The sequence below is a fragment of the Microtus oregoni genome, unplaced genomic scaffold, assembly GCF_018167655.1.
Source record: "Microtus oregoni isolate MIOR12 unplaced genomic scaffold, Mior012 000048F_ref0000485, whole genome shotgun sequence".
Classification (NCBI taxonomy): Eukaryota; Metazoa; Chordata; class Mammalia; order Rodentia; family Cricetidae; genus Microtus; species Microtus oregoni.
This window is the reverse complement of record NW_024543222.1, coordinates 13,953,594-13,981,552: the sequence shown is the minus strand read 5'-3', so window position 1 is coordinate 13,981,552 and position 27,959 is coordinate 13,953,594. Positions and strand designations below refer to the sequence as shown.

Here is a 27,959-nt window from a genome sequence, read left to right as displayed (position 1 = left end):
GGGAGAGAGAGGAGACCCTGCTGCCAAGGCTGAGGTGACACCATTCCTTGTGCCCATCTGCTGTGCATTGGCCACTGAGCAAAAAAGCCTCCAGAAAGAGCTAAAAACTGCCAATCACTGTCCTTGATTCCTTCTGCCCAACACCTGCCTTCTCCCCTGCATGGGAAGGAACCGTTTGGGATTTGTTGCTATGACCCAGGGGAATATGTCTGAAAAAATCAAACCAAGGCTAGTGACACTGTAGGCAGTGACCTAGAGTCAGAACGTATTTATAGAACGTCAACTATTACTCCTCTCCCTCTGGGATTGCTCCTTTTCCACAGGGTGAGTTGTCCACTTTCTGGGTAGTTTTAACTGGGAGGATAGGAATATTCCTCATTTGTAAAGAAGAATCTTCTTGGAGTAAGCTCACCTCTACTCTCAGTTGCCTAACCAGCAAATTTAATTCCTGTGGGCTGTGACCTTGCAGGAAGACACACACACCGGTGCTGGTAGGTGATAGAGAAAAGGGACAGAGGACAGGTAGCCTCCATACCTAGGATGTAAGGGGCCTAGACCAAAATATTGAGAATATTAGTTTAATTCCACAAGATGAGCTGGGCATGGTAGTGCACACCTTTAATCCCAGCACTTGGGAGGCAGAGGCAGCCTGTTCTACAGAGTGAGTTCCAGGACAGCCATGGCTTCACAGAAAAACCCCGTCTCAGACACTTCCCAGTCCCCCAAAATTACTCTGGATCAGTTACTTGCTATTTTGTTCCTAAGCTACTTGACAGTGACACTGTAAATGACAACCCAGGCAGCCCCCATACTGCCTAGGATGCACTTGGGAATGAGATCTTGTGAAGGGTCTGTCTCAGCTTACATAATGAGGACATTCTCTGTTAACCCCAGAGAGGCCAGAAGGAAGATGAAGGACAAAATGTCTAGGGAATCATTCTGGACTCAAGAATAGCAGCCTCTTTGCTCCCTTCCCTATAAGTCAAGCTGAATTAGACCCTCTTAGAGTCCCACAGATCCTCTGATGCAGTCCTCTGAACCGGTGGCCATCTTCTCCACTTCTCATGATCCCTATTCACTCAGAATAACTCCATTCTTGTGTTTGCATTTTGTCAAGCAGACAGTTTGCAGCAGCCTTAGAAGACCTGAAAGAGGCCATCAAGCTATGTCCAAACAACCGTGAGATCCAGAGGCTTCTGATGCGAGTGGAGGAGGAATGTAGACAGATGCAGCAGCAGCAGCAGCCGCCGCCACCGCCACCCCAGCAACCTCAGCAGGAGTTACCAGAGGAAGAGACAGAGCCTGAGCCCCCACATGAAGATATATACTCTGTACAAGACATATTTGAGGAGGAGTACTTGGAACAGGATGTTGAAAACGTTTCTATTGGCCTCCAGACAGAGGCTCGGCCCAGTCAGGGGCTCCCAGTAATTCAGAGCCCGCCTTCCTCTCCAGCTCATCGGGACTCAGCCTATATCTCTAGCTCACCTCTTGGCTCTCATCAGGTTTTTGACTTCCGCTCCAATAGTTCTGTAGGTTCTCCCACTAGACAAGGTTATCAGTCCACCTCGCCTGCTCTTTCTCCAACTCACCAGAACTCTCATTACAGGCCTAGCCCACCACATACATCCCCAGCTCATCAGGGTGCATCTTACCGGTTCAGCCCACCTCCTGTGGGAGGGCAAGGCAAGGAATACCCGAGCCCTCCCCCTTCCCCTCTCCGTAGAGGCCCTCAGTACCGGGCCAGCCCTCCAGCTGAGAGCATGAGTGTCTATAGATCCCAGTCTGGCTCCCCTGTACGCTATCAGCAAGAAACAAATGTGAGTCAGCTACCTGGCAGACCAAAATCTCCACTATCCAAGATGGCCCAGCGGCCCTACCAGATGCCTCAGCTTCCAGTAGCAGTTCCCCAGCAAGGGCTCAGGCTACAGCCTGCCAAGGCCCAGATTGTAAGAAGTAACCAGCCTAGCTCAGCAGTCCACTCAAGCACTGTCATCCCGACAGGAGCCTATGGCCAAGTAGCCCATTCGATGGCTAGTAAATACCAGTCTCCACAAGGAGATATGGGAGTGAGTCAGAGCCGATTGGTTTATCAGGGATCCATAGGGGGCATTGTAGGAGATGGGAGACCCGTACAGCATGTCCAAGCCAGCCTGAGCGCTGGTGCCATCTGTCAGCATGGAGGATTGACCAAAGAAGATCTGCCACAGAGACCCTCTTCTGCCTATCGAGGAGGCATGAGGTACAGCCAGACACCACAGATTGGGCGTAGCCAGTCCGCATCCTATTATCCAGTCTGTCACTCAAAACTAGATCTGGAACGTTCCTCCAGCCAACTGGGTTCCCCTGATGTGTCACATTTAATCAGAAGACCTATCAGTATCAACCCTAATGAAATCAAGCCCCACCCACCGACTCCCAGGCCACTGCTGCACTCGCAGAGCGTGGGCCTTCGCTTCTCTCCATCTAGCAACAGCATCGCGTCCACCTCCAACCTGACTCCCACCTTCCGGCCTTCTTCTTCAATTCAGCAAATGGAGATCCCACTGAAGCCAACATATGATAGGTCATGTGATGAACTGTCACCAGTGTCTCCCACTCAGGGAGGCTACCCTAGTGAGCCCACCCGATCCAGGACCACACCATTCATGGGGATCATAGATAAAACCGCCCGGACTCAACAGTACCCCCACCTTCACCAGCAGAATCGGACCTGGGCAGTGTCATCCGTGGATACCGTTCTCAGTCCCACATCTCCAGGCAGCCTGCCTCAGCCGGAGTCCTTCAGTCCACCGTCATCCATCAGCAACATTGCCTTTTATAACAAAACCAACAATGCACAGAATGGCCATTTGCTGGAGGACGATTATTACAGCCCCCATGGGATGCTGGCTAATGGGTCACGTGGAGACCTCTTAGAAAGAGTCAGCCAGGCCGCCTCCTATCCTGACGTGAAGGTTGCACGGACCCTACCCGTGGCTCAGGCATACCAGGACAACCTGTACAGGCAATTGTCTCGGGACTCTCGACAAGGGCAGACATCGCCTATCAAACCAAAGAGACCATTTGTGGAGTCTAATGTGTAAGAGACAGTTGTTGGAGTGAGACCCGTATGTTTTCACTGCACATTTTCAGGCTTGGTTTTCACATCTGAGGTAGTTCTCTGGCTTAATTTCTCATGTAGTTTCTGTGTGGTGTTCAGAGGTGACAGCCCACATGTTGAAATCCTTTGCATGCAGCTGACTAGGAAGCTGGTCTCTGGTGAGCCAGGACTTTCTCGGGTCTGTGCCCCAGCCACATGCTCTCTCCCTCTCTTCCAATGCCAACAAGGAGATTTTGTGCCGTGAGCTTTAACCAGGGAGATCAGACACACTGGTCAGCTTTTTCCAGGAGACAATCGCTTTCACTGATGTTCTTGTTGTATGAATGTCTCTTTCCTTTTTAAAAAGTAAGATGTTCTTGTTTGGTTTTTTCTAGAAACTCTAGGAAGTGTGTGATGCCTCTTTGTCCTTGCATTCTTACTCAGTGTTCCACATGGCCAGCCCCAATGCATTCTTGTGCCATGGTCTCCTCCCCAAACTCCAGCTCCCTGCAGGCATCAGGTCTAGAATCTTCATTTACTGTATTGCTGGTCTTCCCCTGGGATAAAGGGATCTAGGGGAGAGTGAGAAGGAAAGAAAGCTGCTAAATCAGAAGAAAAGCCCACTATAATTATTTGAAATGCTACCATGTTGATTTTCCAAGAGGCATTTTGAGAACATTTAGTAAACATTCACCCTTTAAATAAATTGATCAGCTGAGGAAATTCCAGGACGACTGTGGGTATTTTTAAAGCACTCACCAAGAGGGAGCTTTACCCAACGATTAACCACTAAAGGCTACTGATTTTTCCAAGGTTAGAGGAGGAAATAGATACAGAGAAAAGAGAAGAAGGGGGATAAAGATTGTTCTTCCTTCTCACTGGAAGAAATCTGTCTTGGAGATGTCTGCTTCTTAGATCCTGAAACAGCACTGAGCAGACTGCTGAGGTCTGGCTGGTACAGTAACCCTCTTAGCTGCGTCTTCTCCTGGAGCCAGGGGAACCTCGCTGTCTCACACCCAGATGGTGTAAAGAAGAAATAGGTTCTTACAGAACACACTTAGATTCTCTTGGGACTGTCAGACCCATCCCAGGGTTTCTACCCATGCCAGCTGTTGACTGATGCTATTTTAAGACCTCTGTTTTTATTATTCACTGTCAAAAGAGTTGTGTCTTTTGTCTAGGAGCATTTAGGGGTAATTTTTGAAAATCAGAAAATAGCCGAAAGTGTTGCAGACTCCTTTGACCCCTGGGTAGGGGCATGAGATTGACCACAGGCCTTTTCTTCCATCAGTGTCTTGTGGATGTCTGCTAACCTGACTGGAAGAGCTGAGACACTTGTGAGACAGGCAGCAGGAACAGGGACTGAAGCTGCAGCACAGTCCTGTCTCTGGCTCATGTCAGTTCTTAACCAGGAGACTAACCAGAGGTGTTGGTCCCATGTTCTTAGGGAACATTTACTTTTGTTAGTAAAGTGCTACAAGAAGGACAGTGTCTTGAACAAAATCCAGCTGTGGCCTGTTTGGAATACAGGTTCTCTGAAAGGACCTATAAGCCATGCAGAGCGTGACACTGAGATCAAACGCCTTTTTCACTGATTTAGATTATGCCAGTAGATGAATCCCAAGCTGAAAACGGATCAGGACTCATCTCTATAAGCAGAACAGTTTTCAGTATGATGTAGAAGAACTGCCCCTTTCTCCTAGACTAGGATAGGCATCGGTGGTCTCTTCCTACCTGTCCATCCACCTGTCTGTATCCCCATCTCCCCTCTGGAAGAGGAAGTTTATAGCTGTGAGGTTAGCCTGTAGCTGGGAACAGCAACTTCTTGGCTCCTGGTGTGGCCTGGACATAGCCCTGTTGGTCTCTGTATCATGTGCTATCTGAAGCACCTCTAAGGGAGCTCCTAAAGCCCAGTAGAAAAGTGCTCCTGCCTGTTTGGAAAGCCACACTCCCCTAGCCTTACCTGCTAGGTAGGTTGAAATGCCATGCAGGCCTACAGATACACTACAGCTGCCACTTTTCCCCAGGGTCCCTCATTTTTCCAGGAAAAGCAAGAAAGTTAATGTTTCTATCCCCACCCAAGAGGTCAGTGTCAAACCACAGTTCTTTCTTGGCCATCATAAGAGAGTGGCTGTCATTGCTGTGTGCCAGTGGGTTTTGACTAGGAAACACCAACAGAAACTTCTTGAGGCAGAAAATAAAACGAGGGTCTTCTGTAGATGCAGACGCCTGCGCCCTGCTTTGCTACTTCACTGCCATGGGTTGGTCTTAGTACTGTATTCTGACTGTGTCCCTCCCTTCCCAGCAATGAGCATTCGCCAGGCATGGCTAGCTTCAGGATGGAAGAAGTTTTTCAGATGAAACTGTCAAATTCTGCTCACTCAATTCACATCTCCCTTAAGTAGAGACAGGTGACAAACTGCAGCTTGTAGGTTTTTCACCAAAACGTCCCTTTGCCCAAAAGTCTTGCACTAATAGGTTCCCATCACATCATGTCTATAAATGGGTGCACTTTACTGTTTGAATTTGTAACTCTGGTAAATACTGGATATTTAAGTGTGAGTAATGTCTTCATTAGAAATTAGCAGAGTCACTCTTGTCTCTAGTGTGTTTTTCAAGAAAAAAAAACATGGAAAGAAATCAAGCAGTGGATCACAGCATTCATAGCACAAGAACTAACTGATGTATATAAGCCTCAACGAGATTGAGAATCTTTAAACACAAGAGAATATTTGCAGTGATTTTAAAGTGCTTTCCAGCAATTTTCTTAGGGACTCCTGAGACATGGTTCATTTATTTACTGGATCAGTAAGGCACACAAGTAACAGTTAAAATTAATGTTTATTTACAAAGTAAAGGGAAAACCTGTGTAACACGAGAATTTGGCATGGTCAAATGGAGATCATTTTGTATCTGCTGTTGTGTCTGTCCAGATCGCAGATGTGCACTATTAAAAGCCCAAGTTAATAGAGCACAGACCCTCTTTCCTCTCCCAGGCGCCCCTTTCTAGGTGTTTAACTGAAACTTGATGGCTCAGGAAAATTCCACTAATTAGAATCATGTACAGTATTCCAGGTTGTTGTCCAGATGTCCAAGTTTGCTGGTTTTAGTTAAGCCTGGATTATTAAACATTTTTCCTAAATTATTATAAACAGAACAGCTTAGAGAAAGGTGTTCTCAGCCCTTATATTGTATAGTAGTTTATGATCCCCTCTAAATATTGGTATTTTTATATTCCAGAGATATACCCAATAGAAAAATTTAAAACCAGTATCTAATTTAATATCCATAAGTATTTTTCCTTAGAGTTTAGTCATATGCAGTGGGATATGTGGATGTCACGTGTGCTTCACCATACTCTACCACTAGGTGTCACTGTGGCTCTGCATCATATTTACCTGGTTACAAAGAATGACTTCGTGGAGCTGCTGCCAGTGCCAAGGCAGGCCCATAGCCTGGAGGTTCAGGAAGACGGGAACAAAGGCCTGGAGGGTCTTCATGCATCCATGCCACCTGTAGCAAGACAGACTCTGAACACCACCGTTTGGGAGGTTAGGTTGAGCTTCCTTTCTCTGGTGGATGGGCATGTAGAGGAGCCTTTTCTCCCCTGAGCATCCTTTCTCTCAGTTCCACTCAGCCTCCAGCTTTTCTAACTCCACAAGTATCATGGTTGGGTGGTTTGATTAAAGATAGTTATTTTTCTACTGCAGAAATGCCTTGGACAAAAACAGTTGCTCACTGAATCTTTGCCACTCAATGGAACAGGCTCCCCAGGTGGCAGGGCATGCTGCCTCTGTGCCCATCCCTGTTGAGCCTCCCAGGGCTCAGCAGCCCCACCCACCCTGCCTGGCTATCCTCTGGCTGCCCAGTTCTCAAGAAGCGGTCTGCTGCCGCCTTTGCTCTGGGGGCCATACTGCCCTGTCGCCGTGTACTTGTTGAGAGGTGTGACTTCTCCTTTTCCTCTGGGAATTCCAGACTGACCATCTACCATGACTAACAATGAACAAAGGGCTTAGGGGTAAGAGCTACCTACAAAGACGTGTCATGGAAACCTTCACCATGCAATGCCTTGAACTCAGCTCTGGCTGCTCCCAAGAAAAGGTGGCTGGCTAGGGACCTGGACACAAGCACAACGGGGCTGGTGGAGCCACTGTGCAGAGCTACTTGAATATTCACTGGGTCTTCATCAACTCCTTTTGTAATACAGACCACTCAAGGGCTGAAGTGTTGGTAACCTTCATTTCGGTGTCCAATGCCTCACAGCAGCTGAGCCACCCTGAGATGCTTGTGGCCACATGATGGCCACAGTCAGAGCTTTGAAAGTCGGTACCAAATGAACGTATAATTGGACACCAAAAATCAAGTGTTACTCTCATGTTTCCTCACCCTGCCATCTCGTTTCTCCTCCTGACTGTGATCCCTACACTAAGCTGACCAGTCAGGCTGCAGTGGCTGCACACAGATGCCAGGCAGCACCATCTCCAGGTTTCAGATAGACCTACTCTGCGGGAAGGACTTGGCCTAGCTGCTCTGTTCTGTAGCACTTGATGGCTGGGTTTCCCTTTGCTAATCACTAACCAGGAAATCTGGCTAGGACTCAAATCACTCCCTTCAATCCCCAGGACCAGAGAGAGTTAATTCTGAAAAATTCAGTACTTGAATGTACCTGCCTTACTGTGTACCCATTCACTGGGGGGGAGGGGGTAGTGATGCCGGCTCTAGATAGCCACTCACAGGTTATTTTGGGAATCCTGTAAGTTATACTGTTCTGATTTGTTGGGTTGTTTTTTTTTTGTTTGTTTGTTTTTGTTTTTAACATTTGGCTGATTCCTGCTGCGTTGGGCCAGTTCCTGTGGGGCTCAGGGCAGGTGCCGTTCTCAGGCATGGGCTCCCTTCCATCTAGCACAGCGTCTGTGTCTCTGTTCTGTCTCCTCCAAATCCAAGATGATTTTAATTAGTACAGACATGTACAGTCTACAATTAAAGAGTGATTTGTACTAATATGATTTTGATTATTCCTCTTTGCTGTCCTTTCAAGACACTTGCTGGAAAAAGCTTTAATGCACTTAGTTTTCCTCTAGGTTTTCTATAACTCAGATGTAAAGGACTTCCTCTGTACAGTATATTATCCAATGCATGTTTGTTCTCTAGCCTAATATATCGAACACCACACAGTCGTGAACTCGTGCAGTGGGGACACCCCACACCCAGCGGAGGCCTCCAGCCCCGTGTATAAGGAAGACATTTCCTTTGCTGTACTTGCTTGAACAGTTTTATTGTCTGTACATGTGAGCTGTGTGAGATAGATGTGAAAAGTTTAAATGAATGCATTTTCCTGCCCCATGTATACAGAGCGTCAACTGTACAATGAGCTGTATGTATGAAAGCAAATGTACTTATTTATAAATGGTCAACACTTGGAGAGACCTGGTGTCTGGTGCTTTTCTCCTCCGTGCTCTGTCCAGGGAAGTGGCTTCCAAACTTACCCTTACCTGAATGGCAGTGCCGAGGATGCCACCCCAGAGAAAACTTAGTCGTTAAGGCTAAGGCCACATTCCTGATGACTTGCTTGCTCAGAGTCGTGCCATCTGCATCTGTTCATCCAGTTGTTGACTGTCTCTGAAGTAGACACTGATGGCCCAGGACAGCTCTGGAACCGCAGTGAAGCCTGACCGGCCAAGTAAGCATCTCTGAGGTGGACTCTGATAGCACTCGAGGGGGTTGTTGGGCCAGGACAGCTCTGGAACCGCAGCGAAGGCTGGCCACGTGTTAGCGTAGGGTTAAAGCGGCCTAGTTTTCAGTAGCAGCTATGCAGGAGCACTGGCCTCCCTTTAGTTTGCTTGCTTGGAATGAGTTTGACTGATTAACCCTGGCTTCACTGTCCGTTCTCGAGCTAGCCATAAACTCCTGAACTCATGGTACTTTTGTCTTAGCCTCCCAGGCCCTGGCATAATCACCTTCAGAGGAGAGAAGGATCTTGAAGGAACCACATGCTATGTCTGCAAAACCATTTGCTTCATTAACAACTAGAAATTTTAAAGATTTATTTATTATGTATACAGTGTTCTGTCTGTCCGTATGCTTGCTGGGCAGAAGAGGGCACCAGATCTCATTACAGATGGCTGTGAGCTACCATGTGGTTGTTAGGAATTGAACTCAGGACCTCTGAGCCATCTCTCCAGCCCATAGAAATTTTTTTTTAAAGTTTGTGAAACATCAGCTTTTAAAGGATTCCTGGGGCACTGAAAGAATAAAACAAGGTAGAATTGAGGAAAATAATTTCTTAAAAGAATTTTCCTAGATGAAAAGCCAATCAGTGAAGCGGTGAGCAGCAGATGTTCTCATGGGGTCTCAGAAGTGCCTCATTACTCCATCTCTTGCTGGTTGCCTTATGCTGGTCTATGAAGAAGCTAGACTCCACCGGCTGGGAAAAGTCAGGCAGCAACCAGTGGAGGGGAGGAGAGCAGGAGAGCCTAAAAGTCAAGCCACAGAAGCATGGAGCCCCTGATGACCGAGTCACCCTGTCCCCAGGAGTAAGACAAAACCGAGTGGCCTGGAAAGCCCAGGGTAACGGCCGGCCGGAGTCGTTCTCATCCAGGCTGCGTTGTACCCAGAGACGGAGCTAGGGACTTGACACTCCTACAACACACAGCAAGCCACTTTCATCAAGGCTCCCTGTGTTAACCTTATTTGCTTAGAAGTATTTAAAGCACATGGCCGAGAATGTGTCACAGGCTGCTCCATCAAACGGGGGGGGGGGGGGGGGGCGGTATTGCCACAGCCTCCAAACTTGTTTCTTCCTACCTTTCTTGGCAGCTCTTTAAAAACAGTTTTTACTTACTGAGAATTTCATACATGTTTATTTTGGTCATATCTACCCTCAGGCCCTCTTGACTCCTGCCAGACCTCTTCCATATATCCCTCTCAACTTCATGTTTTTTTAACTCACTGAGTCTAGTTAGTGCTACAAGTATGTGCTGGATGTCAGGCCATCTGTTGGAGCAAGAGTAACCTAGCAAGGGCCACATCCCTGAAGGAAACAGACTGTCCTTCCCACAGAAGCCATCAGCTAGAGCCTCAGCTAGGGGCCTGGGCTTTTGGCTGGCTTGGTCTAGTGCAGGTCATGTGCATACAGCTGTCATTGCTGTGAATTGGTGTGCAGTGGCCCTATCATGTCCAAAGATAACTTTTTAGCAGCAATCCTTGGCACTTAAGCTGTTTCTGCACCTCCCCTCCTTCATACTGATCCCTGAGCCTCGGGGAGAGGGATGAGGTATTATCACTCAACACTTTGATCGTTTTTTATAGAACTGCCATCTCCTGTAGAGAAACTTCTCTGGTGAGAGTTTAGAGCTGCTTAAGTATTTAGAGAATAAGTTGATACTATGTCCATTTAACAAAATGACCTCTAGAGCCAGTGACAACCACAGGTTCTTGGGCCAAACGAGCCATGACTGTGGAGCAGGCCTTAAATTCAGTCAGAGGCTGTTGGTTACCCCCAGAACATCCGTGCCACTATGATACCAACAGACATCTTTCCAGGCTGGTCATTGTTGCAGTTGGCAAGGGTTCACAATGGCTGGTTTTAAAAGCCAGGATTAGGGAAAATTGTGTATTCTTTACACGAGCCTCTAACAGATAGCCTTTCTCCAGAATGCTGTGCCAGAGCAGATCCTGAGAGCTCAAGTTTCTCAAGGGCTCAGAGGTGAAGGCAGAGCTCAGAATCTCTCCACCCTGCTGCTGCTTCTCTCAAAGGGGTGGTCAAGGTGAAAACCATCAGAAGGGCACTGAAAGAGGCCTAGGCACTGCGTCCATAAGCAAACCCTGCTACAAATGGCTCAAATTCAAAAGAGTTGACATGAGGACCTCTCAGGGTCCCAAAGCCAGCCAGAGGGAGCCCTTGCTCTCATCTAACTTAAGATCTGCATAGGAGTCAGAGCGCTGGTATAGCCTGGCCTCCAATGTCTGGCATCATTTGGAAATTCATAATGAGAGCACAGAATTCAGGGTCACCCCAAACCCAGAAGTAAGATGAGACCTAGCACTCACAATCAGGATCCCTCTGCCTTCTCCCACCGGGAGAAGCCTGTGTTTGACATTGATAGCTTGTGCATGCACTAAGCCATGTGCTTTAGAAACCTTTAAAGAAGTGCAAATCCACAAGGAAGCCTTGGTTGAAAGTAGTGGTTCTCAACCTGTGGGTCATGACTCCTTTGGGGGCCAAATGACTTGCACAGGGGTCACCTAAGAGCACTGGAAAACACAGATGATTTACATTATGATTCATAACAGTAGCAACATTACAGTTATGAAATAGCAACAAAAACAATTTTGTGGTTGGGGGAGTCGCTACAACACGAACTGTATTAAAGGGTCAGGGAGGTTGAGAACCACTGGTTTAGAGGAAAGACCTTGATTCTGGCTCCTACACAGCAACGAGCAACAGACATAAAGCTGAACAAATGCTGGAAAACCACTTACTCATGAGAGGGTTTCCTGTAAGCTCCCTTAGATAGTGAGCTCCAAGCCGGGCGGTGGTGGTGCACACCTTTAATCCCAGCACTCAGGAGGCAGAGGCAGGCGGATCTCTGTGAGTTCAAAGCCAGCCTGGTTTACAGAGTGATTTCCAGGACAGCCAGGGCTGTTATACAGAGAAACCCTGTCTCATAAAACAGAAAGAAATAACTCTCTAGTACGGTATTTTTAGCTTTATTTCTGTCATTGGGGTATTTATTTGTTTGTTTTTTTGTCCTGATACAGAACCAAGGGCCTTGCCTATGCTAAGCAAGTACTCTACCACCTCTAGCCCTGTTATTTTAAGATGGGGTCTGCCCGTGTAGTCCAGACCAGCCTCAAGATCCTCCTGCCTGCCATGTGCTTTATCAGACATGTGCCACCATGCATAGGAAGGCAAAGTGAGACCCACCCAAACTTTCCATAAGCATAGCTCCTGCATGAGTCACATAAATCAACCTAACACAGAATCTCAGCTCATTCTTAAAAGCTTTGCTCCTCTTCTTAAGGATCAGAAGGAGATGTTGAAAGGGTCAACAGACAAGGTACTTGGGCACCAGCCTTCCCAGGCTCAGGTAAAAAACAAGGGAAGCTCTGAAAGGACCTCAGAGTTGGCACAAGACATCCCAAGACTAAGTTCTCCGCACAAAGGAGATTTATTTGTCCCAGAGGCACAGAGGACAGGGAATAAGAGACAAAGACAGGGGATAGAGGATGAGGGAGAAGGGGAAAGGAATAAGGGAGAAAGGTAAAGGGTATTTGCCCTGGAGGGACAAAGGACCTGCCTCTGGATAGAGAGGCGACAGCTGTGGCCCATAGGCAAATGGCGGTTTATAAAAGGTACAAGGGGAAACCCCATTTTGGGGTGAGTTGGTTTGTTTTGATTATGTCAGTTGGGGTAACCAAAAGGGGGCTTTTGATTGCTGTACTGCAATAGTTTGATAGCTGGATCTTAATGGTCAGCCTCAGGAGGAGGAGGTGGCCAAATAAGTGACTGGACGCAACTAGCTTTCGGAATGTAGTCTGCAGTTTAGCAAGGCAGAGGAATGGCAGACAAGGGTAAGAGAAGAACTGTGGGCGCCATGTTTGCCATGTTTGGGCCTCCTAGAGCCCTCCAGGATCCCCTCCACGGGGGCCAAACCCAACCACCACAGAGACCTGTGCGTCCTGTGCTGAGAATCTGCCAGTCACTTTATCTGCGGTACCCACCCTGGGGACAGTTTCTCTCATCCCTAGTAGAACTAACTTCGGAATCTGACGGCATAAAGCTTTGGGTCCTTTTCTTGCCTCCACAAATGAAAACAGAAGGCGAGTAGTCGGCTGTAGAATGTATTGATTCATCCGCTGCACCAACAACACACTGTACGTCACAGGAGACAGCCACAGGCAAACACAAGAAACCACACACATCTGCTTGGGGGCCTTCTTTGGTCCTAAGTCATGTATCATACACTTTGGCAGAAAGACTAGTTTACAGGCTCTCGATGAGTTCTGGTTTTCTGTATAGTCTGGCACGGGAGATTCACAATGATACTCGGGGTTTGTCTAAAGACAAGTCTCCCACATGTAAACATTTGACTGTATCAGTGTGCCAGCTGATGAAAGAATCGATAAGATCCCTATCCTTGCAGCATACACAATTGAAACGGGAGGCAAACCCACCATCCCTGCAAATGGAGAGCTGGAGGGGCCAGGGTGATGGGCAGCCCGGGGGGGGGGGGGAGGCCGGGAGAGGGGGCTCCACCACTGCTGGAGAAAGAGACCCACAGCACAGTTACACAAGAAATCTGACAGAAGGCCGGCCTCTTGACCTAAAGGAATTATCAGGTTCAGAAACTGCTAATCTCCTTGTTAAGTTATCCATGTCTATCAAGGCCCAGGAGAGGAGAGAGCGGTTGCCAAGCCCAAGAAGCACGAGACCAATGCTCTAATCACATTGTTTCTAGACTCAAGCCAAGCAGTGACTCAGCTAACAACACAACAGGCAGCAGGGGTTGAAGCTGTGTGCAGACACCACAGGAGACCAAGCCCATCCCTCTGTCCACTTCAGTCCTATTGTCCAGGGAAGATGGACCCAAGTGTGGGAGGACAATAATCCTCCAGGGCTGCTTCAGTCAAGTCGGGCAACCCAGAACCCCCCTGGAGAGCAAGACAAACAGCAGAAGGTATGCGACCTGCCCTCCCAGAGCCTGTCCAGGCTGGCCTGCAGAAGGAAACCGGGGCTCATCCCCTGTTGGAGGGAGGAACTGCCCAGGTGGACAGCAGGAGGCCAGGAGGCCCCTCGCCACCAGCAGCCTGCCCTCATCCACCAGGGCAGGTACATACTTGCATTCTGAGCACCTAGTCCCTTCCCTGAAAAGCCTACTTAAGGCTCAGGGGTTAAAGACCAGAAAGGTCTGCGACAGTGTGGACCTTTGGCCAAGCCACATGGCTCTTTCAGGGGCCAGACTCAACCCTTTGGGGGAACCTCAGTCTGAACACCAACATACTTTACACATCGTATCACTTGCTCTACTGCCAAGGACACATGCTTCCCGAGCCGCTAGGACTCCTGGGTTGAATGCACAAGCAGCAGGCTTGGCTTTTCCACACCAGTCCCTGGGGGGGGGGGGGGGGGGGGGGCCAGCCATCAGCTGCCTGGAGGGTGGAGCTAGCTCCCCTAACGATCAGGACTAGGCTTGACCCCAGCGCCCCACCAAGCTTTCTGCAAGTGAATGGGCAGCAGGAGGTACAGGCGGGGCCCACACGTGGCTCACAGGATGCATCAGAAGCTGCAAGCAGGAAGGAAAAGCAGAGGACAAAGCCAAAACCTGAAATCCCACTAAACTAACACCACTGCCCAGCAGGCACTCCTGGACCTAAAGTTTCAGGCTCTGCAGGGAGGGGCAGAAAGATATCCGAGAACCCACAGAACCGGGAGGATCACCCAAGGCCGTCACTGGGGACTGGGGCTGTCTCCCTCTGTCAGCGTCTTGAAGTCCATGGAGAGGGCTTGCTCTTCAGCCTGGGAAGGCCGCTTCCAGTCAGCTTGAGCCAAGATGTAGAGCACAACCACCCCAAAACAGACCAGCAGCAGGCCCAGCACGTTGGCCAGGAGCCCCTCGGGTTCGAACTTGCTGTACTTGGTCCTGTAGGGCAGGGTGAAGGGAGAAGCCACCAAGAGTTCCAGTTAGGACAAGTGCAGCCCAGGCCTTAAAGACACCAACCCTTCCACCCTCCCCGTGAGAAAAGCCAGCTCAGAAAGAGGCCTTCAGTAAAGCAGGGGACACTGGAGGCCCTGCCTCTTCAGGACACTTACCCAAGTTTGAACAGCAGCGCCTCCTTCAGGCCCAGGAGGGCTGTGCCCACAGAAAGAAGGAAGATGGTGGCACCATAAAATATGTGCTGTGGGCGGGTACCGGCTCCGCAGAGAGAACGAAGCTCCAGGGAACAGGAAGAAGCTGAAACCCACAAGCCACTAAAAGGAGAAAGGACTCTGCTGAGCCATGAGCTGGCTGTGACCTACCTAATAGGAGGCCGCCAAAGGACCCCTTCATCCCCTCAAGTGCAGTGGAGCAGAACATTTATAGGAAAGGTGGCCTGGTCCCCAAGACTTGAAGCCGTTTGCCTTGAGGCCTTGGGCCTCCAGCAGCAGGTTCATCACCCCATGGATTCGAGAAGCTAAGGCATGTGATTCAACGCTTACACAGCGTCAGTGGGAAGGACAAAAGGCCTGGGGCACCCTGGCCTCTGAAATCCTAAGCTTATACCCAATTCAGCCTCTGAAAATAGCATCCAACTAAACTGACCTTCTCTCTCTCCTCTGGACATGAACCCTGAAAAATGGGCCCCTCTATGGCACACCTGAGCCCCCACTACCCTACCCTCCCCCTCCCTGAGGTTAGACTCACCTGCACACAATAAAGAACAAAGACTAAGATCCCACACCAGCTGTGCAAGCTGTATAGGTCTGGATAGCTCTTCTTCCTGTGATAGTCGAACACGGCCACCAAGCCTGGAGCGGAGGCAGGGGCCATATGAGGACAGGGCTGGACATGGAAAAGGGAGAGGAGGGGAGACCCGGGGGAAACTGCTAGCCAGAACTTCTGGGCTTTGGTCCAGGCCGATGATGGCCAGCATCCCATCCCTGCCTGGGATGCCGGAGGAGAGTGGGGCAAGGCCAAGCAGCCTGGAGCAGGGACTGTCTGCCCAGCTGCCGAGCCCAAAGCAGCAGGTGGGGAAGGAAAGGCTGCATCCGAGAACTCACCCAGCAGGGCGATGATGAGAGCAACGACATGAAGCAGCCCGTGCAGGATCTTGGTCGTGCGTTTGGCTTCTTTTCTGAAGACACGGTACACCAGGAGAGCTTGTGGAAGTGGATAAAGCTTTAAGTGTACCGGCCTGTGCTGGACACACTGGCAAGCCTGGCTGGCTAGACAAAGGTCTGTGCCAGGAGCTTCTTAAGGTTTGACAATTACAGAAACTGGAGGAGGGAGCTTCTTAAGGTTTGACAATTACAGAAACTGGAGGAGGGAACAGGATTGCACAGGGACCTTGCACCCATCCTGGCTTTGGTCCAGGGTGCCCTGTCTACCCCATGCACACTCAAGGACCAGGAGAGGGGCTGTGTCACACTTCCACCCACTCAGAGCAGCTGCTGGGCCTGAGTGCCCCGTGGCCTTGCCAGGTGCCCTAGAACTCATTGATTCGGGAGCTCAGGATTCGTCCTGCAGTCAGACTGCGGTGCTGGCCATCTGGAGCCTTCCTAGGTGGGGAATCACTGCGCTTAGCAGGCAGACTCCCAGCTTCCAAGGCTTAATGTGATCCTGCCCAATCTCCACTGCTGCTGGGGGGTGGGAGGTGGCTGTCGGGACCCCCACCCCACCCCCACACAGCTCCCTGAAGGCAGCACTCAGACCAAGCACCTGCTCGCACTTATCCCAGGGACAAGCATGCTAGCTCAGCCATGTATCCATTCAGCAATAACACATGTACATGTGTCTCCTTCCCAATGTCCAGCTGCCCCTGAAGATAGTGTCGTCACCACTCAGGCTGGCTCCACTGTAGAAGCAGCCATGGCCCCTGAGATGCCACCTGCTAAAGGCAGCTATCACCCTCCAGCCCCAGGTTCCCTGGACTAGCCCCAGGACTCACCATCTCCTTGCAGGAAGATCATGCCTATGACCATGCAGAGTGGGTGCACATTAAACTGCAGCGAGCTGTCCCAGGCAATGCCACCTCGGTACAGGCCCAGCCATGCGCCAGTCACAGCCACCACGGTAAGGCCCAGCAGCTGGGAGAAGGCCACGTAGTACGGCAAGGCAGCAGGGACGGAGGCACCACCGGGCTCCATGCTGACCCCAGCTACAGGAGACACAGAGCTCTAGGGAGCCACTCACAGCCTTCAGAAAGCACACTCTGCCTCGTGACAGCTGCCACTTCCTCCATGCCAGAGTCTAAGCTGTGCGCCCTAGCTTTCACTGGGAGGCCAGACCTACCCACAGAGGCAAACTGACCCGTGTATACGGGAGGGCACAAGTTTAGAAACGTCCCGAGTTCGGATGACAGCATGGGCCCCATCCCTGGGTTATAAGTCCTGTTTCCTGAGGCCCTGGGTGTTCTGGGATGGGGTTGGCAGATACATCGGAAACACAAGCATATACCCTGAAGGTGTGGAGCTTACCACTCCCTTCTCCACATAGATGGAAAAGTCCTTCCTGGGTGGGAGTAGAAGCCTTGTTCCTTCACCCATTTGTAAGCCTCAAGCCCTAATCCTAGTGGAGAGCCATGGGCACCCAGAGAGTCAATCCCCTTGTTCTGTGTAGCTGTATTCTGCCCTGCTGTGCCAGACCACAGGCCACTCCAGGAGCCCCAACTCCATTCCTTCCAGCTCCTTTCCACACCAAGGGTGGGAGGGGATGCTGTTCCCCCCTCCGGTGAGGTTTCCAGAACTAGGGGCCCCAGCAGTGTGGCTTCATATGCACCTGCTGAACTGCCGATGGTCTATGCAGGAAGACAGAGCAGGCATGTTGCCATATGAGGAGACACCGCCTGTACCAGGAGACCCGTGGAAGGCTCTGGTGCATGCAAGCCTCCCCATGCAGCTCAGGCCAGCTCTCAACCCTCCCCCTGCATGTTCTCCTGTCCCCCTGTTCCCATTAGGAAAGAGGTGGAGGGGAGCAATCTGGTCTGGCCTCTGTTCCTCTTGCCTCAGGGCTGGCAGTGGGACTCAAAGGTCCCACTCTGGCTAGACAAGGCAACCACCAATGCCAGCTCTGCGGGGACATCAGCACTCCAGCTTACTGTCCCTTCCCTAGACAGAGGGGCCTTGCCTCCCAGCCAACCAGTGAGTACCAGAAGGTGCGAGGCAGTGGCGAACAGAAGCTGTAGCTGCGGCTTTCCCAACACTAACTAGCCAGCGCTAGTTAGTACCCCTGTTGTGCTGGGGCCTGGGTCAGCCAGCTCCTCGGGTTGGTCAGCTCCAGCTCCACCTCCCAGTTCTCTGACAGCAGCTCCTGCATTTGAAAAAAACAGACAAAAGCAAGTCACCTGCGTCCCCGCATGCACTGGTCAGAAATTCATATACATTTCCCATGGAAACAGGCCCAGGACATCGTCATCCCATCTTCATGTACTGGCATAGCACACACATCTCCTCATGTGGATAAGCATACTTCTGCCTCATTGGTTCAACAACTTCACATCATCACATTGTACTTGTCTCTGTCTCTGAGCTCCTAACTCCTGCTGGCTGGCTCTGCGGTCCTGAACTGAATGGCATGAAGGGGGCCTCTCAGCCTTCATGGGATAGGCACCACCTGGAGATCTGTGTGAAGCAGGCTGACCTCGTTCTCAAATTCTTGACGTGTTCTTTCAAGTCATCCCTGCTAAGTGGGAACTCTTTCTGAACCTCTAGCCAGGAGTGAACCCCTATTTCTGGACCTCTTGCTGCTATTCCTATCTGTCCCCTCACGTGACTGCCAAGTCTCCTGCCTATTCGGTCTTCCCTCAGATTCCCACTGCACTGCCACGTCAGCCGTGTCCAAGATCAGTGTTCTCCCATCACAACCAGGCCCTCTCAAGATCCCAGACAGCCCAAGGGCTCCCAGATCTCTGTCCTCTCGTTCCTCTCAGCCATCTTCGTTGCCCTGCCAGATCAGGACACAAGCCTCTCTCTTTTCAATCTGCCTGACACACCAGGACATGCCTTGCTTTCTAAGTCATATCACCCTTGCCAGCCAGAGAAATGCCCGCTGCCACGTGATCCTAATTTGTCCTTCCGCAGCCCCACTATGTTCCCACTACGTCCACGTGGAGGCTTCAGCTCACTGGCCTGCGGTTGGTACCAGCTTCCTGCTCCGTGCTGCCTACACCACCCTGCAGATTCACCCCAGGGCAACAGCATCTTGCTCACTACTTTGTCCCCAAGTGCAGCTCAAGCCCCTCCTAAGTCCTCAAGGCTCCCCAAAACTTCCTTACCCTCTTGGGTTCTGTTCTAGATTAATCCCGCGATGCTCTCTACTGAAGTGTCCTGTCTGCTCCTTGAAGATAAGGTCACTCCACCCTTCTCCAAGACTTCTCAGGTACCCAGCAGAGACTGCTGTCCTTTGTCCTGCCTCCTCTCCAAGTCCCTCCCCCCGTTATTAGATTCATCTCCCCAGAGCCTGAAGCACAGCAAAATCTGATTAGCTCCCAGTGAGGGCAGAAAGCAGGAACAGGTGACCTGCCACGGTTTGTCAGGCTTCAGACAAGACAAAGGGCAGATCTGGGCCACGGGTCAGCCACTTGGTCTGCCATAGCCTGCTTTTTCTGTCCCAGTCAGTCTCCTCATAGGCAGAGACCATATGGTAGTGAGGGAGAGGATGGCTTTACCATCTCTCACTGGAAATTCAGTCCTGAATTCCCTGTGATGGACGGGAGTGCCCGCATGCTGTCTACACACACCACCCAGGGTGAGGAGGAACCCGTCTGCCTCAGGAGTGCAGGGACCCGACAGCAGAGCACCCCACGCTCTGCACCTCTCTGTTTAACCCTCCACAGTACTGTGAGTGAAACAAGAGTGTTTGTTACCCCGGTGTCACAGATGGGAAATGAGGACTCAAAGGCAACAAAGTTGTGCTCAAAATAACCATCAGCAAATTAGCTGCTCTACCTGCGGCTGCTGCTTGTGGCCACCATTAGATGCTGGAACTCCACAGCAGGGGCTTCCGGGCGAGTGTTAATGGTGGCAGGTGTTCTAAGTAGGGCCATAGAGGGCTAGGGATGTAGCTCAGTGACAGAGACTTGCTGGGCCTACTTAAGGTCCTGGATTTACTCCCCAACCCCCAGCACTGCCAAAAATGGGATGGGAGCGGGACGGGGAATGGGGATTGAAAACTGGAGGTAACCCTGCATGGCCCTTCCCACCAGGCTAGGGAAAAGGCACCACCCTTTGCCAATGGGCACAGTCTTCTGCGACTCCTCCCCGGGGGTCAAGGTCTCCACCAGCACAGTGGTTCTGAACTTCCCAGGGCCCAGTAGCTAGGGTGATGCTGTCGCACTTTCCAAACACTTAGGCCAGTCAAGGCTCTGGTGGTCCCAGCTGAATAAGGGACTCCCCAGGTCCCTGCTCACCCTCAGTACTGCCACAACACAAGAACAGGTGCTGCCTACAGCTCTCCAGGAGAAAATGGGTACAAGCGGGAGAAAGGGGTGTCAGAGGAGTGCCTGAGCAGCGGAGGCTCAATTTCAATTTACTCTCAGGTAGGGCACCCAGCCAAGCAGTCCTGGGAGCAAGAAAGCCAACCTGAGGAGAAAGTGAAGCAGCCTGGCCTCCGAAAGAAAATGGGGTGCTTTGGGTGCGAAGCTGAGGCTACAAAGTGGTGATAGAGGCACAACAGGGGCTGTCGCCCCCTAGCAGGACCACTCCCCGTGGCAGGCATGGCTTGCCTGCAGGGCACTCATTCAGGCAGTGCTAGCTATACTCACAAAATCCGGAGCTACAGAAAAAATAAAGCAGGACCAACCAGCTACAATCCCAGCACTTGGGTTACGGCAGGAGGATTCCATATTCCAGACCAGCTTGGGCTACACAGGGAGACCCTGTTTCAAAAACAAAAAAAATGTTGAGTTGCCCTGTGCCTCATGGAATCCTTTAGTAAAATGCTCCCTGCTGCAGCTCAGTTCAGGACAGCTACAAGCTCTCTGTGCCTGGGGCAGATGTCCCCAAGGCTCTGGACAGAATGCCTCCGCCCGCAGCATGCCTGCATCTGCAAGCTTTAAAGGGGTTTGAGTTGTCCCCCTGTGAGCATGCACATGTGCATCATGGTCCCTGGTCACCCCAACAGTGAGAACACCCTACCCTTCCCTCCTAATGTGGATGCTGCTCCCTATAACCTGTCCTTGCCTGTGTCCCCTAGCAGAACACAGGCTATGGCTTCACAGCCTGGAAATGGCCACTCTCGACCCTAGGTTTCCTCAGCTTCCACAGACCTGTGTTCTCCCTCCCTTTCTCTCCTTCTCCATTCTTTTTATTTCTTTCAAGACAGGGTTTCACAGTGTAACCTAGACTGGCTTCTAACTCGACATCCCCCTGCCTCAGCCTCCTGACTCCAACATCACACTTGATTCACACCAGAGTCTTGCAAGGAATGGGAGCTCATGTGGCCCCTTACATGGCTACTCCCCTTCCTTTCTTAGAGTTCAGGGTGGGGTGACAGATCTCCGGACTGTGACAGTCAAGTAAATACACCCCTAATCTCTACGCACCACCTGCAGACTGACTCCCACTTAATGCAATCACACAGGGACACAGCTATCCGCAGGGCTTAGCCTGTGCTGAACATCACGCTCCCTCTCCAGGCCCACTGTGTTTTATTAAAAGCCAACCATGCCTAACCTCATTACTGGTACCAGACAACGCTCATGCTGTACAGCCCAGGAGGCAGCGGTGGAGCTGAGGAAAGCTGGACCCTGAGAAACCTGGCTTGGCCACAGCCCTCCCTATCAGCCGCAGGCTTTAATTGAGTTAGAAAAGACTACAGTGGGGGCAGGGACTAGAGCTTTCCTTGGTGGGTGAGACCCTAAATGTGATGAGAAGGTGAAGAGAAGCGGAGCTTTTGCGCGGGGCACCAAGGCCCAGGCAGAAAGTGGGCCCAAGTCTGTGCCAGAACCCACAACAGTTAAAAAACAAAGGGGAAAGATCACTTTAAAGGTTGAAATGATTTAACTTTTAATCCAATATGCATGTTGTCTTTGTAGGAAATTTGAAAATGTCCTTATTTATTTTTATGGAGGAAGGCCCCGTGAACGCCAAAGCACCCAGCACATCTCTCAGAGTTGCAATGCAGCCTGGGTCACAAACAGGTCAATTCAGAGTGTGTTCCACTGGTTACTACTGTGTCCCTTCTCCCAGCTGGCCTCCTCAACTCTAAGGCCTACATTACTGGACTGCAGAAAAGTTAAATGGGAAAAAATATGCCCAAAAGCCTGGTACAGTGCCTGCCACCTGGTGAGCGCTCAGCCAAACAGCAGTTGAACAAAAATGATATCACCTGAAGGTCATAAACAGCACAACCCCCACATCAGGCCACGTGTTCCTCCTGCCCACCACCAACCCATGCCCCATTTATTCTATAGAAACTTCTAGAGTATGGAAGACTGTCAGTCTGCATTTGATTTTTGTTGTTGGGGAGTGGCATTGAACCAGCATCTGTAGCCCAGGCTGGCTTTAAACTTGCAATCTGCCTGCCTCGGCCTCCTGAACCCTAGGGTCACTGCCCCTTGTTGCCACACATGACCCAGATGGTAGTTTTAATCTCTGAAATTTTATATTCCCACTTTTATTCTAATTAATTATGAGTTAATTCTTAAATAGAGAGGGGAGCTCGGCATCGTGGCCTTTAATCCCAACGCACAGATCTCTGTGAGTTCAAGAAGCCTGCACTCTGCCTACCCAGAGACCCAGAGACAGTGGCAGGGCAGGGCAGGGCATCTGTGGGTGATTCTACTTCTGGTTCCAGGAGCTCCTCCTTCCCACAAGGGGTGGGGCTTGAGCAGACCAGGATTTTCCACCCAGACCCAAGTGCGGGGAGCAATCCCGGTATTTAAGGGAGGTGGCCATGCTTTGCTTCGCTTTGTTTTGCTATGAAAAGAACAGAACAGAATCCAAGAGATGGAACTTTTCTTTTTTTTTTTTTTTTTTGGTTTTTTGAGACAGGGTTTCTCTGTGGTTTTGGAGCCTGTCCTGGAACTAGCTCTTGTAGACCAGGCTGGTCTCGAACTCACAGAGATCCGCCTGCCTCTGCCTCCCGAGTGCTGGGATTAAAGGCGTGCGCCACCACCGCCCGGCTATTCTTAAAGAATTTTAGAAAGCTCTCAGATTGCCAAGACAGAATGGCAACTAAAAGGGAAGCCAGAGTCCACAAGGACCCTCCTGTGACTTGTGATGCCTCGCGAGAAAAGGGGTAGGGGTAAGAGAAGTGACCGGAAAGGGGAGGTGGCCAAGGCCAAAGCATGAAGCCAGGCTTTCTCCCAGTCTAGGAACGCCTAGACAGTGGGGGGTTCAGCTAAGGACGGACCTGCCAAACGAGATGGGTCCACTCCCACCCACTTTATTTTAGAATATAGTCACAGACCCCTAGACTTGAACTCAGGTCCCCATTCTAACTCCAGCAGAGACGCGGCCCGAGGTCCCCAGGCTGCCTCTCCCGGTTCCCAGCAGCAGGAACTCAGGCGTCAGGCCGCCGCCTCGCGGGGCCACTGCAGGGGACAGGCGGGGCGGGGCCCCGGTGGGCGCTGGCAGGTGCGCACGGGAGAGCGTCTCGAAGCCCGGCGTCGCCTGGCCCCAGTCCCCGCCACCCCTCCGCGTGGAACTCGGCTCCCTGGCACCCAGCTGCTTACCTGGTCCCGCCGCCGCCAGGCCTGTGCGCGTCCTCGCGCCGCGCCCCGGCCGCTCTGCCGGTTCCGCGGGCCACGGCGCGACGGCGTCGCCATGGTGACAGCGCGACGGCCCGGCGGCGGTAGCGCGCACGAGGAGGCGACGGTCACCTGCGCCGGAAGTACCGCCAGGCGCGGGCTCTCGGAGGTGCACGACGGCCACACCGATCCAGCAGCGTCGGGACCAGCGTGGGCAGGCGATGGTTGGCGGGGCGGATGTGGCGCCTCGGTTCCCGATCTCTAGCCTCTCACTCTCTGCTCTCTCCACTTCGGAACCCGGGAAACCGCTAGGTGTCAGGCCCCGCCTGGGTCCAAGCTCAGCTCCGGTAACCCTAGGGTCACCTCTCCCAGCCCCCGTGGGCGGAGATGGCACTTTACACTTTACTGGAAGGCTGGGAATAACCCTGTCCTCCCGCCTCTGCACACCCGCCACACGGACGCTGTTGTTGATAGTTTACCTCCCTCTTTTTTCCACTCCAGGACACACACACTCACACACGGAGGGAGGGGAGGAGGAGGGGAGAGACACCAATCTAAGGCTAGATATCGTTCGTCCAACTTCTCATTTAAGGCTTAGGCCTATTGCCAAGGTCTGTACTTAAGACAGGAGGTTGCCAAGGCCGAGGCTGGGAGCTTGGGCAGCGGATCCTGGCCCCCTATCCAGGAAGTGCTATGGGTAGATAAGAGCCCAGCTCAAACTTCCTACAAGCTGGGAACAAAAGGTTCTTTCCTGTTGGATGCCTGGCCAGACTCACCAAGAGTCCAAGAATGAGACAGAAATGGGGTATTTCCCCCTGTGCATCAAAACATCTTTGTGGGACTGGCCCCTCCCACCTGCCCTCCCCCAACAAAGGCTCCTCGGAGAAGCTTCCCACATGCAGAAGCCAGAATTGGGGCGGGAGGAGGGGGTCCTTAGAAAGGGTTCTGTCTAGTGTATGGTTGAGACAAAGCCAAGAACCGGAATTCTGTTAAGGTAGCTTTTCATCTGGCGGAAGTGAATGGACATTTTAAGGTAAGCAGCAGCTTCCTTGGTGTGCTAACAGGCAAGCAGCATGCTTATAAACTAAAGATGGAACAGAGCCATTTCTCATTGTTTGGTGGGTATATTTGGGCTTCTGGGAGGAAAAGGAGGGACAGATTTGGCAATGGAATCTTGTTTAAGTGTTGAGTTCCCTAGCTACGGTGCAGGGCTTCCAGTGCCTTCCAAAGCCAGGGAGAGTCCTGCTGGGGATTCATGGAACCCTACGGGTCTTTGTCACCTCCCCCCTACTCCCCACATGGGGCCTATAGCAGGCTGTAGTGCTTTTCCCTAGAAGGGGGCCTGTGGGGGACACATCCACACACAGTGTTCTCAGGGGCCTGCTGAGGTGTGTACTCCAGAGAGGCTGAGACCTGTGCCCCAGATCAGAGCTTCTGGGGCCTCGGCTGTAAAGGTTCCTTTACCCCACTTTAAAGAATGGGGGGAACATCACAGAGCTGTCAAACACTGACGTCCAGCCTGGTCCAGCTGCCGGAGTCCCCGGCTCAGAACAGGGAACCTCCAAAACGCCTTTGCCCCTCTCCTGGTGCAGGAATCGCCACCTCCAAAGCCTGAGCCATGTGCATCTGCAGCTACGACGAGGGGCAGAAGGACATTCCCCCCACTTCCCTTTCTTGGGCCACCATCCCCTGTGGTCCAGGCTTGGACGCTGAAGATGTTTGTCTACAGAAATCCTCCCTTGGCGCTCGCGTCCCCGCTCTGCTGGCCTTGTGGTTTCTCACATGCAGTGTTGATTTCTCCTGAGAAGAGTCTTTCCTGGGTCATCCCTGAACTCATTCCTGCACGTCTCCAAGCTCACTGCTTCAGACCACCAGCATGGCACTATAGGAAGGGTTGGAGGTGTGACTATCTCAGACTCGGTATGCTGGGGATGACTTGGGGGCTCAGAGCCAGAGCTTTAAGGAGCAGAAAGAGCACTGAGCATGACGGATCCAGACTGCCAGACAGAAGTCTCACCCTCTACCTGATGGATTCTTTCTCCCCAGGGTTACAGGGCTCAGAAAGCTGAGGGGAAAGTCAGGATTCCCAGTTAAATTTCTATTTTAAAAATTCAGCATGAATATATCCTAATCATTCCTCAAATGTAGCCTGGTCTCCTGTTTTTACTTAAAGGTAAGGTACTTACCTTTACTTAAAGGTAAGTTTTAAAAATTTTTGTTCATCTTGCCATGGAAGCCCAGTGTAAGCTTAGCTCCCAAGGGTTTCTGGGAGTTCCTAGAGTCCAGAGGACTAGGAAGAGGGATGCAGGAATCCACACGCCTGAGCCAAATTCATATCAGCTCTGAAAGCTGGCCCCTGGCCTGCTGTGTCCCTGGCCAGTTCTCAGCCCACACAGCAACATCCCTAGGCCCCCATCTGCACCATCCCCAGGCTCGGGCGGCAGCATCCTTGTGTATGGTATGCAATGGCTACTGTGATAAAGTTATAAGGAGAATCGTGATTCACTCTGGGGGAAAAGCTGGGCACTGGCGGTGACCAAGGGAGCAGAGACCCAGGAAGGATCAGAGCATACATTGGAACAGCTGTCATGGGGACAAGAGTGGCAGCCAGGAAGGACACTAGCCACAGTGCTTCCAGCGCCACCAATGAAGACAGTGAGTTTACCTGGGACCCCAGGAACACTAAGGGGCCAAGGGACAGAAAAGACTGGGCTGTCACCCCATCCCTGGTTGATCCCAAAGCTGGCATCTACAGTCAAACAGCAGAACTGTAGGTACTGAACCCAGATGCAGAGAAGCAGTGAGGGGTGACATTCAGGCTGACTGGACCCTGAGGGGACAAGACACGGGCTGGCTAAGGAACCAGCCCTGTGATGGAAGTGGTGGTGTTACCATCTGGGGGGGTCTGGGTCAGGTTCATGTTCTCTGCCAGTTAAAGAAGTCAAAGGCAGCAAAACTCTCCAATGCCGCAAACAGGAGCAGACAGACCACAGCTGAAGGAGAGCAACTTATTAAGAGTGAGGACACATGCACACAGCAAACACTCAGAGAAAAAGACCAGCAAGCTGAAGTGGTACTCCGGAAGCCAGAAGACCCAGTCTTTTCTCAGGCTGAAGAGTCTTCCTCCCCTGAGTTAAGATTGGTCAGTTAGAAGATAACAGAGTTGCTGATTGGCTCACGACTGTTGTGTAAACACGTCCTCGTTTGGCCCTGAACTTGTCGAACCAGTCCGACAGCAGGTGGTCCCCCATGCAGGAGCCCCACAAGCCTTTGTTTGAAGCTGACAAGCTTTTGTCTCTGGTCAGGACGTGGAGGAAGATGATGGCCATCTTGGGAAGATCACCTTCACCAACTAACCACGGCCCTTCTCCCTGTCTGTCTGCCTGCCAGAGAGTTTGTCTATCTCCCTGTCCTTCAGTGTGGCAGCATTGGGGAACCTACTTTTAAGTGTCATTTTCTCCTGTTTTCCTCCCTCCTTTTCCTTGTTCTCTCCCTCCTTCCCTCCCTTCCCACTTCCTTCTAAGGGGGGGGGGGGGTGTTACTGGACACCGGCTCTGTGCCAGGCATTGTTGTAGGCCCTAGAAGCCGGTCATAATGAATGTAGACAAGGACCCTGCCTACAACTCCTTGATGGAGAACTTATCTAAGTATGTAGAGATGGGAGGCTGGCACACAAACAGGCCATCAGAGAGCAGGTGTGATGCACAGGGCATCTGCGCAGTCTTCATAGACCCGTAGGTGGAGCTGCGTCTGACCACACTGACCATGATCAGCGGAACCTAGCCAGACTCCGCCTCACATACTCCAGGCATTCCTGTGGCTAGTCCTGGGGCTAAGCAAGAGGCCCTGGAGCCAGGCCAGCCCTGACACCACCCTCTCTGCAGCCTTCCCTCCAGGAAAGAAATGTGAAGTTTGTGTCCCAGTCACGTGTTCAGTCCCCACCTGCCTACTGCTCTCCCTGGCCAGTCAGTCATCTCATCTCCCATGAAGCAGTGAGAGCACCAGAGAGAACAGGGGACCCTGTAAGCTGGAGCCAGAGGGAAGCCCTGAGGGCAGAGGTGTTCGTGCCCTCCAGTGGCGTCAGCAGATGTGTGTGTAGAAAGGGTGGAGATGACAGCCCTCTGGTCACCTCCACCAACCAGCCATACACCACAGGCAGGGACTCCTGCACTTTGTCCAAAGCCTGGGTCCTCTGGGAGTTCCCATATTGGTTCCTGAAGCTGTAGGCGCAGGTTCTCAGCCAAGCTCTACACTCTGAGGGAAGCAGTGGAGTACGATGGCCAGGCTGAGCAGGAACAAGCAGAACCTGGGGGTACCCCAATGTGGGCTGCAGTTCTGACAGTGATTCCAGTCAGAACTTCATCTCAGCCTTCTCCCCAGGCAGGATTCCTGCTACATCCATGTCTTAGTTAGGGTTCCACCGTGACTGTGGCAACTCTTATAAAGGAAACATTTAATTGGGGTGGCAGCGTGCAGTTCAGACGTTCAG

The 27,959-nt window shown here is 51.5% G+C and overlaps 2 protein-coding genes across 11 annotated transcripts in view; one reads left to right on the top strand and one right to left on the bottom strand.

The window, feature by feature from the left end:
* The window catches only part of Tanc2 (tetratricopeptide repeat, ankyrin repeat and coiled-coil containing 2), a 331,636-nt gene extending 323,135 nt beyond the window's left edge, over positions 1-8,501 (top strand). For 7 of the 10 annotated variants that reach the window (XM_041635617.1, XM_041635620.1, XM_041635618.1 and 4 more), the window contains one exon: positions 1,118-8,501. In XM_041635617.1, the coding sequence (XP_041491551.1) occupies positions 1,118-3,086 (1,969 nt within the window). In that variant the 3' untranslated portion in view covers positions 3,087-8,501. The remainder of the gene's footprint in view (positions 1-1,117) is intronic. The other 3 variants (XM_041635621.1, XM_041635616.1, XM_041635614.1) reach the window with 1 other exon arrangement.
* A 3,157-nt stretch (positions 8,502-11,658) lies between these two features.
* LOC121436250 (transmembrane ascorbate-dependent reductase CYB561) lies at positions 11,659-23,482 on the bottom strand. Its single transcript, XM_041636024.1, is given in 9 exon segments — positions 11,659-14,724; positions 14,895-14,989; positions 14,991-15,053; positions 15,487-15,590; positions 15,843-15,941; positions 16,730-16,939; positions 17,930-18,090; positions 20,581-20,656; positions 23,456-23,482. Coding segments are annotated over 6 exon segments (753 nt in total). The 5' UTR covers positions 16,929-16,939; positions 17,930-18,090; positions 20,581-20,656; positions 23,456-23,482; the 3' UTR covers positions 11,659-14,531.
* Positions 23,483-27,959: the final 4,477 nt, after the last annotated feature.